This window comes from Phragmites australis, chromosome 4, assembly GCF_958298935.1.
Source record: "Phragmites australis chromosome 4, lpPhrAust1.1, whole genome shotgun sequence".
Classification (NCBI taxonomy): domain Eukaryota; kingdom Viridiplantae; phylum Streptophyta; class Magnoliopsida; order Poales; family Poaceae; genus Phragmites; species Phragmites australis.
The window spans coordinates 48,535,559-48,551,102 of NC_084924.1; the positions used below are offsets into that span (position 1 = coordinate 48,535,559).

The following is a 15,544-nucleotide window of genomic DNA, read 5'->3' on the forward strand; positions in this document are numbered from 1 at the left end:
AGATGGCAGGAGAAGAACCCGCGACTTGTTAATTTGGTTTTGGTAGAGGAAGCAAGGGAAGACTAGCGGAGGGGAGAATATCAAATTTCCATTAACCCAAATACTTTATAAAGATTGTTTATTTATATTGAGATTTAAATTGAAAAATTGATGAAAATAAATTATAGGATATGTGAGTGAATAGACGAACGAAGATATATATGTCTAAAAAAAAGCATATAGAGTTGCATTTCGCGGGATTGGAGGCCGTCATCTTCGCGAGGCTGCTCGTCGGTAGGAAGCGAAAGTGCGACAGAGACGAAACGACTCGACCAATTTGATACCTTTTGTCGATGGTGACGAGTAGCAGGAGGTGATGGAGACTGCGTCGGCGCAGCAAAGACGTCAAACTGGCTCGGTGAAACATCGAATCGCAGCATATTTGCTGGTGATCTCAAGGAACTAACATCTCGTCGTTCTCATCTGACGTCGCGATTTCATCGTCTTCCGTGTGTCTGCGCCTGCACGCAGGATGTCGAGTGTTTGGTCTCTGCCGCGCGCCGTATGGACATGGACGCATTCGAATATTGAAGCAGAATATGCGCGTGCAGTAGAGGCCAATCAGCCTCTGATGGACTGTTCGGCATGTCTCCGAAAGCTAGCTCCAAGATCCAAATGGCTTCCTTGAGTCGAAGTTGGAAGCTGCTGCACAGTTAGTTGCAGATTCTGTATCTGGGAAGGTAGCTGCAGGTATCGCTAAAACTAGATTATCTTATCAAGCTGTAAGCTTCCCACTTGACTTTTTTTTTTTTTGCCGGGTCGGCCGAAAGATTGGCCGACCAAATTTCATTAAGATTGGAGGGAGTTACAGGTTACAAATCAACGACATGAAAAAGTCGAAAGTCCCAGGAGGGCGAACCCCCAGGACTACTCTGTACAGCAAGAAGAAGCTAAAGGACTACTCTGTACAGATTTTGAAGACTCCGGCCTCTCTCCAGATCGCGATTTCATCGCGAATGTCGTCAAAGAGCTGATCTGCTGTTTTTTGTTGCTGAGTGAAAATTCGGGTGTTGCACTCTTTCCAAGTCAGCCAACACACCAACATGCAGAGAGTGTCGAACGCCTTCCTGTAGCTTGCCCGAAAACAGAGTCTGGCTGCCGACCACCAGTCCACCAAGTCAAGACGTAGCTCTGCCGGTATTGGAAAGCCCTCATTGATCCAAGACTTGATCCTTGCCCAGACCTGATTCATGTAGAAGCATTGGACAAAGAGATGTGTGCAGTCCTCCTCATCCGCTTGGCACAAAGAGCATCATGATTCATGCGGCCATCCTCTCTTTTGTAGATTATCTGCAGTTAAGCATCTTCCCTTGGTGGCCAGCCACATGAAGAATTTAACTCTCGACGGCGCCCTTGTCAGCCACACCAGGTCCGCTGATCTGGACCTAGTTCTTGCCATGAAAAACAGATTGTAAGCCGACGCCACCGAAAAAAGAGCGTTGGACTTGAGTTTCCAAAGAACCTCATCGGGTGACCCTGGTTGGAGGTTGATCTGTTGCACCTCATCCCAAACTTGGAAGTACTCACCCAGGGCCTGAAGGGAAAGGCTGCCCTGCAAGTCCCTCACCCATTTATTCGCCACCAGTCCCCTAGCCACAGTTGTGGTTTTGCGAGCAGCAAAGGATGCCAACACTGGCCACTGTGTTTCGATACTTCCTTCCGGCAGCCAGCTCGCATGCCAGAAATTGATGTCATTGCCGTCGCCTACTTGGAAGGAAGTCGAACTGCTCATCATAGCCTGTAAGTTCTGTGGAGTCTGCAAATTGATTAGAGTCCATGGTCTTCCTTTCTGCTCCACCTTTTTCATCAACCATTTCAAGCGCAAGGCCTGGCCAAAGAGTTCCAAGTCCTTGATGCCCAACCCCCCACATTCCAGAGGCGCACAAACCCCTTTCCAGGCAACCAAACAGTGTCCTCCATTCACCTCTTCCTGCCCCTTCCAAAGGAACCCTCGGCATTTTCGGTTTATCTCTTTCAGCGCCCACTTGGGTAGTTCCATGACCGAAAGGAAATGCACAGGAAGAGCCATGAGTACAGATTTGATGAGGCGTAGACGGCCGTCAGGAGTCAGCAACTTTGGTTTCCATCCCGCCACTTTCTGGAGAGACGATCCAAAATTGGTTGGATTTCTGCTTTGGTGGGCTTACGCATGGACAGCGGGAGTCCCAGGTATGTAATTGGGAAGAAGTCGACCTTGCACCCCAGGACCTCGTACACCTCCTGAATCTGGTCATCGCCACATCTGATTGGGGAGATCGCGCTCTTGGTGAGGTTTGTCTTCAAACCTGTCGCTGCACCAAACAGATCGAGGATGCTTTTAACTGCTGTTGCTTCCTGCTGGTTTGGTTGGAAGAAAATGACTGCGTCGTCGGCGTACAAGGATATATTGGGCAACCTCCTCCTGGACATCATCTTGGCAATGATGCCTTCCCTCTCCGCCTTTGCAAATAGGGCATGTAGCACATCCATGACAAGAACAAACAGCAACGGCGATAGCGGGTCTCCTTGTCGCAATCCCCTAGCAGGTTTGAAGGGGGCGCAATCAGCCCCGTTCAGTACCACACTTGTCTCTGCCGTTTGTAGTATTGCTGCCACCCAGCTTCGTCATCTGGGCCCAAAACCTCTGTAAATTAGCATCTCCATCAAGAACCCCCACGAGACCGTGTCAAAAGCTTTGGTAATGTCAATCTTGAAGAGAATCATAGACCTCCTGCTGCGGTGGAACTGTTGTGCGAGTCCCTTCACAAAGATAAAATTCTCATGTATGGATCGCCCTCTTATTTGCTGAGCCACTGTGATAAAATTCGTAGGTCATAAACAAACAGTACGCATCGCCTGGAACAAGAATTCTTACGTTCCTGCAAAATTCTTGCGTTCCAAACAGATACTCTTAGTTTGTTTAAATTCATTAAAACATATTTGAGAGAGTGACTTAAATATTTCGGTTCATAGCAGCAGGCCGGTCCAATAGCATCACTAAGTGGCCTTCATTAGTTGGGCTTCAGACAATATTTGGTAAATCACTTCGTGCATGAGGACAACTGCAACCTATTTTTCCTGCAAAGCTATTGTGCATTAGGCAAAAATCCTAGCATGCTTAGGGGGGATTGGGGAAGGGAGGCTTTCTGTGTTCTCATGAGGATGATTCACCATTTCTAACCAGACTTTGTATGAGTACATCACGTTCCCCGTAAGCTCAATAAGTGATTTCTTAAGGCAAAAACCATACCCACTTCTTATTTTGGTACTCTGCTCTTCAAACACTTGCGGATAGTGTATGCCTGATGACAACTCTTTCAGGGTGCTGGGATCGCAGCACATCTGATGCTAAAATTTTGGCCTTGGTTACAACTTGTCGGCTGGGAGATTGATCCTATGGTGACAACTCTTCTCATTAGTCACTTTTTTGTTTATTCATCACAATGCTTAAAGTTCCGATAATTTTACTAATGTCTATCATGCGAATAGTCTATTATCGATTTGTCAGAAGGACATTCGTAATCTATCCTTGGTTATGCTAAACTTTTCTTGCAGTCTTATCTATTTGGTTTATGCATATGCTTTTCATGTACCCAAATTTCATATTTGAAAAGCTGATTGTGTTTCATGAGAGATAATTGAACTGTCAAGGGATTATTTTGGAATGTCTGATTTAGAAAAAGGCCACAGAATCAGGTGGTTCACTTTCTGTGCGCGTTGGTGATGCACTTTCTCCATCAGCTACAGTTGAAGGAGGATTGGCTGGTGAATAACTAACCTGATGACAATGGAATACATGTTTACTGCCTTATTTTTCAAGTACATAATTTGATTTATATGTGGTTAACTGTAAAGTCTATGCTATTTGATCAGTATTTTCAGCATAACCAACCTGAGCTTTATCAAGCTTGAGCTTGCGCACAGTTATTACACTAGGGAAGCTTGGATTGAGTCGAGCTTAATAAAGTTAAGGTCATCAAAACTGTTATTTGGAGCAGTGTCTAGTCCATTCGCTAGCAGCAGTGGCCGATCGAGAACCAGGAGGCAGCTGCCTTGGGTCAATTTCGGCCAACATGGGACGTTCCCTAGGTATGGGGAGGCTGCTATGGAAGCACTGCAAGTAGGACGATTCGAAGGAGAATCTATCGGGGGAAGACGTGGTCTTATTTGGATCGTGCATGCTAAGATAGGCTTAGTTCTTTCGGCTGACAACTAAGACGGCCAACTGTTAGGTTTGCTTTGTATGTCAAATTAATCTCAAACAGAGACAGATTAAAGATAGGCAGTTTAACTTTATCCACTGAAGCTACCTAGCCACTTAGCTATATAGCCTGGAAATTTGAAATAGATAATTTGAGGAACTCCTTATTTGACAAGAAGAATGAAATCAGTTGGCCATATTTTAGAGCTGCAGCTAGGGTATTGAAATCCATAGCTGTTTTGGTTAATCCAATACAGCTTCTCTTTTTATTTTTTATTTTTTATTTTTTTGTGTCTACGTGTATGTAGCTGCTAGATGGTTGGCACCGTAGTCATAGTTTCTATGGTCTCCTTATGCTGTTTTCTATATTTGTGCATTTGCATCTAGCTAAAACTTGCAAACTCGTATCTGTTTTCAGTGATTAGTTATTGTCAATATATAATTCGCCGTGCCTCCATATTTTAAGCATCAAAAGGTTTGTCCTGTGCCTCCCAAATTCCTGTCTACGCCATTGCTTGCACACCGTGATTCTTGTTCCCAGTTTCATTTCTAAGTCTTGTATCACACATTTCTATGTCATGTATCAACTATGGGAACATTGCAAATTTTTGTTGTGTGCTTGGTTAGTAGAACGTTGGTTGGGGTAGAGAGGGAAGAAGGCAGCAGCAAATAGATGGGAATAACGACATAGCATAGGGGCTTGGGTAGGGGGAGAGACATAGGGAGACATGATACGGACATACGGTTAGGGTACTTTGGTAGTTTGGTTTACTCTCTGATTGCATTCTTCACAATCAAATTAACCAAATTAGTAAAGATAAGATAGAATAAATAACAAAAGAAAACTAATCTCAAAAAGAAGGAAACTAGTGACAAGAGATGGCGCTGGTACTGTAGCGTTCCTGTGCGTTTTGCATGGCCCGTGACCATGACTGTTCTTTTTTCAATCTTGTTCGTTCTGCAGCTTCTGTTTGTGCTCTTCTTTATTAGGCAGTTAACAAGGAGCTTATCATTTCTTTCCATTTTCCTTGTCAGAAATTATTTGAAAAGACACATAGTATAACACTAATTCAAGAAACATCATGTACATATGACATTAGCTATCATGAAAGAAATAGGGAGAGTTGAGACATTAGCTTGTTCTTAGTCTGTTTTTGATACTGAAGAAGGCATGAGCTGACTAGCATCTTCTACCTAATGTTTGGAAAGATTGACTTTTTGATACTGAAGAAGGCATGAGCTGACTATGCTTGAAATTTCTGATATTATGACTTCTTGTAAAGATTAATGATCCCAACAAATTCGCTTCGGCATCCGGCCGCTAGCCCGGTTGGTAAGTACGGCGCTCCCACGGCGCAAGTGCTCGAGTCAACCCGCGTTCGAACTCGAGCGCTCGCACAAGCATGGAGCGGGCGCGTACGGAGCGGTCTCACTTGACCCTGCCTCCAAAGAAAGCCGTAGAAATGGGTCTCACTGTTAGAAAAAAAAAATTCGCTTCGCAACTTGATCTAGATAGAGATGGTGACAAACACCATGCTTCAGATGCAGATCTAACTAATTACTGAGTGCATTTGATAAAATGCAAGCTACCAACAATTGTTTCTAGTATTTTATTATAATCTGCAGCTGAAAAGACTAACTCGTGAGTACATACGACAAAATGCACAATATCTGCAACCAAAATTATTTGTTGTAGTTTAATGTAACGAGATGCATTGTTGACAAGTTGACATCCACATCGAAAACAAGGAATAACTTGGTTGTCAGTAGTTTCCTTCTCAAAATTATGTTAGTTAAGATACAATAAGCGGCAATCTTAAGTATTAGCCAGGACAACTCATTTGCTTAGGAGGCGGAGCTCCCATTCGCTTGACCTAATGAGAAATTTCCTTCACTTTAAAGCTGCTGCTATTATATTCCGATTTTCAAGGTTTAGACATGTTTCCGAGCTTGCATGCTGAAAGTTTATTAAATAAGACCTATTTTAATCCACTAAGCAACCAAATAAGGATAAATTGCTAGTCTAACAATATTGATAAACCTGGAAGAGAACAAAGGCGCTAACAATAATATCATTGTCCCCAATCTATTAAGCAGCTTGGATAAAGGTTTTCTTCAGTCTGTCAAAGGGAATTTCTTTAAACACCCCCTATGTGTTACATAATTGAAGAAAAAACATACCTGTCCCCAGCCAATGTCAAGCCCAGAAATTTCAATAGAAGAACAACTACCATTTTCCCACTTCAAAGTGATGCGATTTCTTGGTAAGCCCATCAGCTAAATAACAAGATAGTCATCACTTAGCAGAAAGATCTGTGACGCACCACAATATACAAGAAGTATTTATCTTCTCCATCATAACTAACACTGAGAAAAGCGTACAGCATTCACTTATGTCAGCAGTTGCCAACTTAATGGCCTCCAACTTTGGAAAGCAAGCCCTTTTACTTTACAAAATAAAAAAATGAATTTAGAGATAAACAAATTAACAAAATATGTTAACTAGCCCCGTGGTAATAGCACCATGCCTACCAACAAACATTTACTGTAGAGGACAGATGAGTGGGATTAGGGATATTCACACAAGCAGACGATCATTAGAGATCGGTGTTACCAGTGTACAGATAATGCAAGCGAGCATTCAGCTCACCGGTAGTGCGTGTCCTTGCCGGTCCGGGGTTTGAACCCTGGGCTTGCATAGGGGCCGGTCATTTATTTGCTCGGTGGTCAGACTCAAGTAGAGAAAGGTCTGATCGGCCAAGGTTCGAGAGTCTGGATAGACCTTGGCTCATCCTTGGTTCCCGTGACCTCCTGAGGCTGGGGAAGCATTCTACTCCCTACTTCCCTACCAGTGTACAGATAATAAGCATATTTGATTTTTTTTCCCATTGAAACTGTTGACCATTCCACAGAGGCAAATAGTTAAGTTTTGTAACTTCATAAGGATTACCTGCAGTAGCTGATGTCCTTCATTAAGACTGTACCCAAGAATCCAGAACATATAAGCCAACTGAAATTTTATAAAATGTGCTCAGATTAGAAAGCTATCAAGCAACCAATGCTCAAGGCTATGGACAACATCAAATTGTAGCCAGTGGTGCATCCCTGTAAGTAAAATTTTCTAATTTCAGTTGAATAACTTGGAGTGAGAAATGAGACTATTTAAGTCATTGTTGGCATGGCATCTTGATGCTATTACAGCACTATAACACTGCAAACCATAGCATTTACTGACACATAATGGATGAATAAGTTGTTCTCTAGGAATCATGACTTCCATTGAGGTGACAGTGTTTTGTTATCTGGGCGGGGTTAGTAGTCTAGTACTCTGTTTGAATGAATGCAAGATAGTTTTAATTTTTAATTTTTTGGGTGAGTGGGGATACAAATATCTGCAACGAGAAATAAGAAAGAGAATGTAAATGTACTGCCACAGAAGGAGGTCTTGGGAAACAAAAAGGACTATGTAAAACTACTGCGACAGCAGGAAGTCTTGAGAAACAAAAAGAAACAGGACTATGTAAACCTACTGCGACAGCAGGAGCTCTTCCAAGTCCAGCAGTACAATGTATATATGTTACACCACCATTACGGTTGATAAGCTTGTGCAATTTGCTAAGCACAGCAGGAAGCCTCAATCGCAAATCAAAAGCATCAAAATCCATGGTGCAATTACACATTAGACCAGCATAGAAAATCCAAATATGCACAAAGAAGACAAAAAAAAAAGGACTTGGATCAATGCAGGGAAAAACTAAATTGACATTTGAGTGCTGAATGGAAATGCAGGTCCTCTCCTTCCCCAGTATATTATGAATCTTGTAAGCTTTAGTGATGAGGTTGACCCAATGATTAAAAGGAATTGCTTAATTCCATTTGCATATGAACAAGGCTACTGATTTGTGCAAAAGTTCTTAGTCTCAAAGTTCCAATACGAAATAACAGTATTATATGCCTGTTTAAGTACCTAATTTCAGCACGTCAGTGCTCAATATCTTTGAATTGTAGGCTATAATCTTGAATTGCACCTAGTTCTTGTTAAAAAAATTGTGGCTTGACCTTTTTCTGGTAAAAAAGAATCGGTTTATCGATAGGATTCATGTGATTTGAAATCATCAATCTCATACACTTGAAAGGGGTAAAATTTGCTAAACCAGACAGCTTATTTATAAAGTTATTCCTTCATTTCAGCAATAAAGACAACAAAAGCAAGTTCAAATAATGGGGATACTCAAGGTCCGAATCTTGTTGCAAGCAGAATACAGTTTTTACACCAATATTCCGAAGCTTATCAACATCATGTGGGCTCTGCAGATGAATGCAGATAGTTAGACAGAGGTGGGCAGTATTACTTCAATTCGAAAAAGTTGCGATGAGAACCTGTAAGAAGGAGCCTACGATCAAGTCTGGGCGTATGAAATTGTAGTTCATCCCGAGCTCATGTCTGTACGTCAATACTGAAAATGATTTTTGAAAAAGGAAAAAATATCAGAAATGAGCGTTCATTGACTGAATTTACTGAACTACGGAGGTGGGTACAGATGCAAGCCTACTCGGGAATTTTGTGCTTAGCATTGGTCTATAAGTCCTCAAATTTTGAATGCTTGGTATCAAGTTTCTAGCGGAATCTAGACAATGTAAATAACAAAAAACAGATGGCAAGCACAATGTAAAAGCAGCAAACGGGAATATTTTCCGTAGAGGAACAAAACTAAATGTGAAACTGATCACACTAACAGCTCTGCACTTTGATGTTGACACCCATACGAGGTTAGGCAATTTTTCATTTTCCAGCTAACGACGGATTCAAACTTTCAGCAACCAGTAAGTCCAACAAGTACTAAAACAGTAAGTGCCTAAGGCTGATGATTCTCCTTACCTGATCCCATAGCCTGTGTCATGTTAGTGCTATATACTTGATTTTTCGGTGCCCGCCTCTACTGCACGGAAGGAAATTCTATGAGACTGGATCTCATAGAAAGACCCTCTTTTGTGTATGGCACGTGTCCCTTTCATACCTCTCAGTTGCACGTGACAACTGTTAGATCAGGGAAGGACATCATAGATCAATATCTCATAAAGATCTTTTGTGAAGAATCTCATAAAACTTCCTTCCTAAGTGGACGCCTCATGTGCCTGCAACGGCCAACCGACAAACTTCAAAGATTGAGCGTCAACGAAGTGACAACACCCACACTGATATATAGTATTATTTTTTAAAATTTCATGAATACAGAAAATAGAAATTCAAATTTATAGGTACAAAGCAAAGCATGTAGTGAGCTCCACATCTATGAAATAATCACGCTGAATTCATCCATCACAAGATGAAAGGAGGGGAAGAAAAGAAAAAAATAAATGGAATGGGCTTCCATGTGCCGGGCTGCTGGCCCATTCAGCCCAAAGTGACTTACCCTAACCCATAAGCACAGCGCGCGCGCGCAGCCATCGCCGTCGCACGCACGCTCGCCACGCTCGCCTCCCTCTCCCCCTCCGCCTCCTGCTCGAGTGCTCCGCTCTGTTCCGCTCTCTCCCCGCTTCATGGGAGCGCGGCCTCCCAGGTGCTCGCCGGCCTCCTCGGCCGGGCCGCCACTCTCTGCGCCGAGGTCAACCGCATCCTGGAGCGGCGGCGGCACGGATCTGAGCGGCGGCTCGGCATGGCTTCTCCGGGCGTGTTGCAGGTCTGTCTCCTCCTGCTCCTCTCCCTCTCCCCAACATTGGACATGGCCGTAGCGCGTCGGATGCGTGTGGCACCGTGTCCGTCGACGCGGCAAAAAAAAATTTTGGACTCGCGTGTCCCTGTAACACTGGATCTAAGAAACCTTTATACTCTACATAGGTAAGGAGTCTTTTCTTTTTATTGCATATAATTCGTGGTAACCTTTTAGAATGGTTTTAAGATAAATTAATTCTGTCTATCACATGCTCCTATTGGCTTAGTTTGGGGCTTCAAAGTTCAAGAGACATTGCAGCAATAATATTTTTTTCTTTCATTTAGATGCTACTATTAGCTATACTCAAGTGGATAAAAACTTGAGGAAGACAACTGATTGATCATATATAATGCAAGTATGTGCCTGCACAGAGTTTCATACATAACTGAATTAACTCCTAAGAATTTGCCTACTGATTCAACCGAGAATTTGCCAGGAACGGCATCTGCAACTTTCCTCTTGCTGGTCATTTGGATGTGAGATTATGAAGTTTTGTGGAAATGTCTTTGTGTGCAAGTTTTAGCAATACAGATTTTAAGTTGCTATTGGGCTAGGATAGCATTTAGTGAGAATATTATTTGGCTAAAACTAGCTCAGTTTTTCTACTATATCCTTTTCTTTTATCTTTTATGTGAAAACTAAGTGGGAGTGTTTCTTCATAGAACTCATAATTTGAGTTCTGGTAAACACCAAATTTCCTTATCCTTGTCCTATCCTAAGTTCGTAGCCAAACGTGGTTGAGATATATTAACAAAAAATCTTGATTGATGAAACCTAGGATCCAAACAACTGCTTCATTTATTGTGTAGTGGCAGATTCTTGCAAACTATTTTTACTGTAGTGCTGGTGCGTGAACAGGTGTTAGACTTCCTCGCTACATTGAATTTTGTGTTTGTGTGCTGACTGTTTATCTGCTTTTATTCTGTGTGCTTGTTCACAGTGGAGCACATGATGGTCACTACTATGCTCATGAGGCCAACCCTATCGTATCAGTGGTTGGTTTTTTTAATAAATTCTTTGGCTTTATAAATAAAATTACTCAACCAGTTGCTAGATAGTTCCATCCTCCTGTTATGCGTCGCCTTTTGATGCTGATGATCGCTGAATAGACATGTTGGCTGATATTAGTGTTCTTAAATTGGACTACTGATATATGAGTGCGGATTTTGTGTCCAAGGGTTCCGGCGTCCCCATTAGTGAATTCAGCATGTTGCAACATTTCAAAAATTCGTCAAAAATCATGTATGTAGTACAAATGAAGTTAAGTAAATCTACAAATTCAGCATCAAATTCATCTTATGCATTGAAAAACAAAATAGACAAGAATCATTCTGGCATTATTCATCATGTGTGAACAGTACCACTTGTGTTTTTTGAATCTCTATATCAAAGATGAATTTGAAAATGAAAATTTGCAGGCTTACGTAACTCTATGCACACTACATACATGATTTGTTATGAAATTTTTGAAACATTGCAACATGTTGGATTATCGCATTTTCGCTAATGGGGATACCGGAACCCCTGGTCACCAACAAATTTCCCCTCATATATCTTACTAGGACACATGGTTGTTACTGTACAGTACATTTCCCTGCCTTGTTTCTCAAAATAAATATCTGAAGAGTTTGTTTAAAGTTGAGAATAATGATAATCTCACCAGAATTTGTAAATCTATGTAAGTTTTTCTTAGCTAGAGTAAAAGGCCCTTATGCCAGTTTTCATAGAGTAGTTGGTTCTGGTGTTTCCTGTTAGCAATGCTAACCAGCCAGCTACCTTGGGCTTCAATAAGTTTGTGTAAAATACATAATCGTCACTTGCCCGAGAGGCCGAGATTCCCAATTGGTATGGTGTTTGGGATATTGATATTATACTTGCAAATTACATTGTGAAAGCGCCCTGACTGCATGTATATCTTGTAAAATCAAATTAGAGAGTGTGATATTCTCAATTAGACATTGATCAGTGCATTTTTTCAGATACTCGAAGCAGATTACAGTTTCAGGAGTAATCACAGTGCAACAACAGTAGCCACTTGCGTAACAATAGTAATACATATCTTTTGAGCAAGAAGGCGGTAGCCAATGTTCATAAAAAGAACTTGCTTTTCCTCAGAATTTTATGCAACAGCTTTCTCTTATTCGTGGGGACGAGCCGATGGCTCGGTGGCATACCTCCATGGGTGGAGGGAGCCGATCGGGGGAAGGCTCCGGGAAGGGGGCCCGGTTCTAAAAAAAATGCTTATGCCCTTTCATGGAGTGAAGTATGCTCTCTGATTTGTACATCCCTGCAAAAAGTTTTCAATTCACGAAACATTTAGATATTTTTCTGCACACCAGGTACAAATTTGACGATGAGTGTATAACAAAAGAAGGTAATAGGATGGCCCTTGGAGAGCAATATGGGTTTGAGGAAGATGTATGTTCTGTTTAATGCTGACATTGAACAAGTTTGTTCTACTCATGGCCATCATCCACATATCCCACTTTTGAATTAAACAGCTTTCGTTGTATTCGTTTTATGCTGAGTGTTATTCACTTGTTTGTCATACTCGTACATACGTTCAGAAAATTGTTTGTTCTTGAATGATATAAATTTCCTTGCAGTAGTCCAATACATTGTGCTTGATATTTTAGACAACTCAAGAAAGATCTGTTAAAAAATGTAGAATTCCTTTGTGTTGTTTCCATCGCTGCACTTCACTTCTATGGAGTCCTGTTACTAGTTTTCTACTGCACAGTATCAAATAAGGTGCACAATGCTGTGCTGAAGCTTGTTTTAGGGATCAGAAATTGGTCTGGTTATGATATGATAGAGTTGTACCCGTTTCCTTTTCTGTATGCTTGTAATGATATGCTGGAGTTTTACTTTTTTTCTTTTTCTGTATGCTTGTAATGATATGCTGGAGTTGTACTTGTTTATGCTTGTTTTTTTAGCGCCTGTTGTGGCTTCCAGATGCAGGATGCTTAATTTTGTTTAATTGCTCATGTAGGATTTGTGGCATCTCCCTCCTGAGAAGAGCAAGGAAAATATTCTTCTTTTCTTCATACTCTACAATCTCGAAGAGGAAGAACTTTGGTAATCTTCTTTGTGAGCTGACTTCTCCGTCATCTTTTGTAACTTATCCCTACAAATGGCTGATACACATCCTTTCATCGATGTAGTTTTGTGAGGAGTCTCTTAATAAAGGCCTCGGGAAAGCTTCCAGAAATCCTGACAAAACTAAGTGAAATGGCTGGATTTACGCCATGTGAAGAAATTGAACTTCATGAGTCAAGAGTTAAATTCACATTTGCAAGCATTTCCTGTAAGTATAGTCAGGAGCCAACCCTTGGTGTGCTCCATCTGAGGTTGCAACTTTGCAAGAATTTCTGCAGAAGCAATTCATCTTCCATGAGACCTGGTTTTGCTCCAATGGGGCCCTGTAGCATAAGCTGGATAATGAGCTTACGGAGTCTAGCTATACACCCGAGAAATTTACGCGCTTTTGTATTCAGAACTTTGCCTAAGCTCATAGTGCTTTCTCCTGGTTTATTGAATAAATTCCGAGAAGAACATGTTCATCCACCACTGATGGAGATTTCGGCAGGAAAATTGCCAGAGCTGCCCCGGGAAATCCTGATGGATATATTTGCCCTTCTGGAGATCCCTGATCTCGTGCGTGTGGGCTCTGTCTGCTCCTCCTGGAACTCTGCGTATACCAGCTTATGTAACATTGGGCAGTACAAACAGTCGCAGACACCATGCCTCCTCTACACTTCCGAATCTGCTGGTGAGAATGTTGCTTGCCTCTACAGCCTTGCCGAAAAGAGGGCCTACAAATTAACTCTCCCGGAGCTGCCCATCCACAGAAGGTATCTGATTGGGTCCTCACATGGGTGGATGGTTACTGTTGATGAGTGGTCTGAGATGCACCTTGTCAATCCAATCACTTGTGAACAGATTGCTCTGCCATCAGTGATCACCATTGAGCAGGTGAAACCCATTTATGACGATGGAGGTGCAATTTGTAAGTATCATTACTCAATGCACACTGCACAGTCAGTTTTTAGACGGCCCTTAACACTTGATCTTGGCAAGTTGCGTTACTACTTCCATCATAAGGCACTTGTATTTTATGATACATCTTCAGGAAGCTATATCGTGGTGTTCATCCACAATCCATTTGGGCAGCTTTTATTTGCTAGGTTAGGGGATGTGAAGTGGACCTGGCTGCCATCTCACAGAAATTTTCAGGACTGCATCTACAAGGATGGTCTGTTATATGCAGTGACATCATTTGGCGAAATTATCGCCTTCGATCTCAGTGGGTCTGTGGTCACGACAAAGATAATTATGGACAGGGTAAAGAATCATTGTGGGAGTGAGAGTGTTTACATTGTTCAGGCTCCATGGGGCGATCTACTGCAAGTTTGGAGACCAGTCATTCGGATAAAAGAAGAGCACAAGGCAACATTTGAGAACACTGCTAAGTGGATGGAAATATATAAAGTTTGTACTGTGACCAAAAAACTAGTGCGAATAGATAACTTGGATGACCATGTATTGTTTCTAGTGAGTAACCAATCACTTTGTTCCCGTGCTGAGGAATATCCACAGTTGAAACCAAATCATGTCTACTTCACAGATGATTTTGAGGGCAGGCCTTTTGCCTGCGAGCGGGGTTACCGCCTTGATATTGGAGTCCTTAACTTTGGCAACAAGAGCATGGAGGAGATTATATCTCCTCGGCCTTGGTCCAACTGCCAGGCTCCTTTGCTGATCATACTAAATCCCAGGAAGATGGATTCAGCATTGCACATTTAGATGCAACATCCCTTATATTTGAGTATTAGGCCCCGGTCTCATGTCGCCTGAATCGAATCAAAGTCCTAAGGATTTTGATCCCAAAATCCCTTCCTGAACATGCCTTTAATCATAATCTTTCCGCTTGATACGGCACACACTATACAGTGAACTATTACTTGTGCCTTTAATCATATCGGCCCTTCATGGTTTTGTGACATTCTTCTGTGTTAGACGTGAACCGAACATTGAGATATTACTTAGCCTCTTTTCATAAAAAAGTTCAGTTCCTACAGATTTGAACATATTTGTGCACCATTATAATTTCCTTGTGTTGCATCCTTCCTAGATTAAATGATGATGTTAGTCTCCTTTTTCTAGACTAATTCCTTTGATTTTAGCAATTTTGATTCTATCTTTATGTTCTATTCATCTTGATCTTCTTAATACAAGATTTTTATCCTCAATGGATGCTTATGCAACGAATGGTACTATAGTGCTTTCCTGTACCACATTCTATTTCCTGTTGCTATCTAGATTTCCCGGTTTAAAGCATTGCATATGGAGAAGTGGTTAGTAAGCTTAGTCACAAACCTGGGTGAATTTTCACGCTGGAATTGATTAGCCATCCACTGGTAGACAGAGCTATATAGTTGCTTGCATGTTGCTACATAATTTGCCTTATCTTGCTTAAACATATCAATCAAGCATCTCATTTGATTGTTTCCTTTTGTATGTTCATCTGAATTTGCAACAATTGTTTTAATAAAGTTTGTGACCTTGAGTGTTGTAGTGTGTTCTTATCGCTAATGCTAAACTTAAATTC

General features: G+C 41.6%; 1 protein-coding gene and 1 pseudogene across 3 annotated transcripts; one reads left to right on the forward strand and one right to left on the reverse strand.

Moving 5' to 3' along the window:
* Positions 1-6,328: 6,328 nt before the first annotated feature.
* On the reverse strand, positions 6,329-9,762 carry LOC133914903 (phosphoglucan phosphatase DSP4, amyloplastic-like; annotated as a pseudogene).
* On the forward strand, positions 9,643-14,938 carry LOC133917024 (probable F-box protein At4g22165). 3 transcript variants are annotated; one of them, XM_062360957.1, is made up of 4 exons: positions 9,643-9,900; positions 12,273-12,351; positions 12,926-13,011; positions 13,098-14,938. In XM_062360957.1, exons 1-4 carry the CDS (start codon positions 9,761-9,763, stop codon positions 14,737-14,739), a joined length of 1,947 nt encoding a protein of 648 aa, XP_062216941.1. In that variant the 5' UTR covers positions 9,643-9,760; the 3' UTR covers positions 14,740-14,938. The 3 variants fall into 3 exon arrangements, with proteins under 3 accessions (XP_062216941.1, XP_062216942.1, XP_062216943.1); XM_062360958.1 differs by lacking the exon at positions 12,273-12,351 and having other exon boundaries at positions 9,737-9,900; XM_062360959.1 differs by lacking the exon at positions 12,273-12,351 and having other exon boundaries at positions 9,756-10,058.
* Positions 14,939-15,544: the final 606 nt, after the last annotated feature.

What these genes read in the sequence shown, in the direction of transcription:
- LOC133917024 (XM_062360957.1), top strand. Translation starts at nt 9,761, where the DNA reads ATGGGAGCGCGGCCTCCCAGGTGCTCGCCGGCCTCCTCGGCCGGGCCG. An exon ending in CTTCTCCGGGCGTGTTGCAG is followed by an intron (nt 9,901 to 12,272) that starts GTCTGTCTCCTC and finishes TCTGCACACCAG; the next exon opens with GTACAAATTTGACGATGAGT. An exon ending in CTCGAAGAGGAAGAACTTTG is followed by an intron (nt 13,012 to 13,097) that starts GTAATCTTCTTT and finishes TCATCGATGTAG; the next exon opens with TTTTGTGAGGAGTCTCTTAA.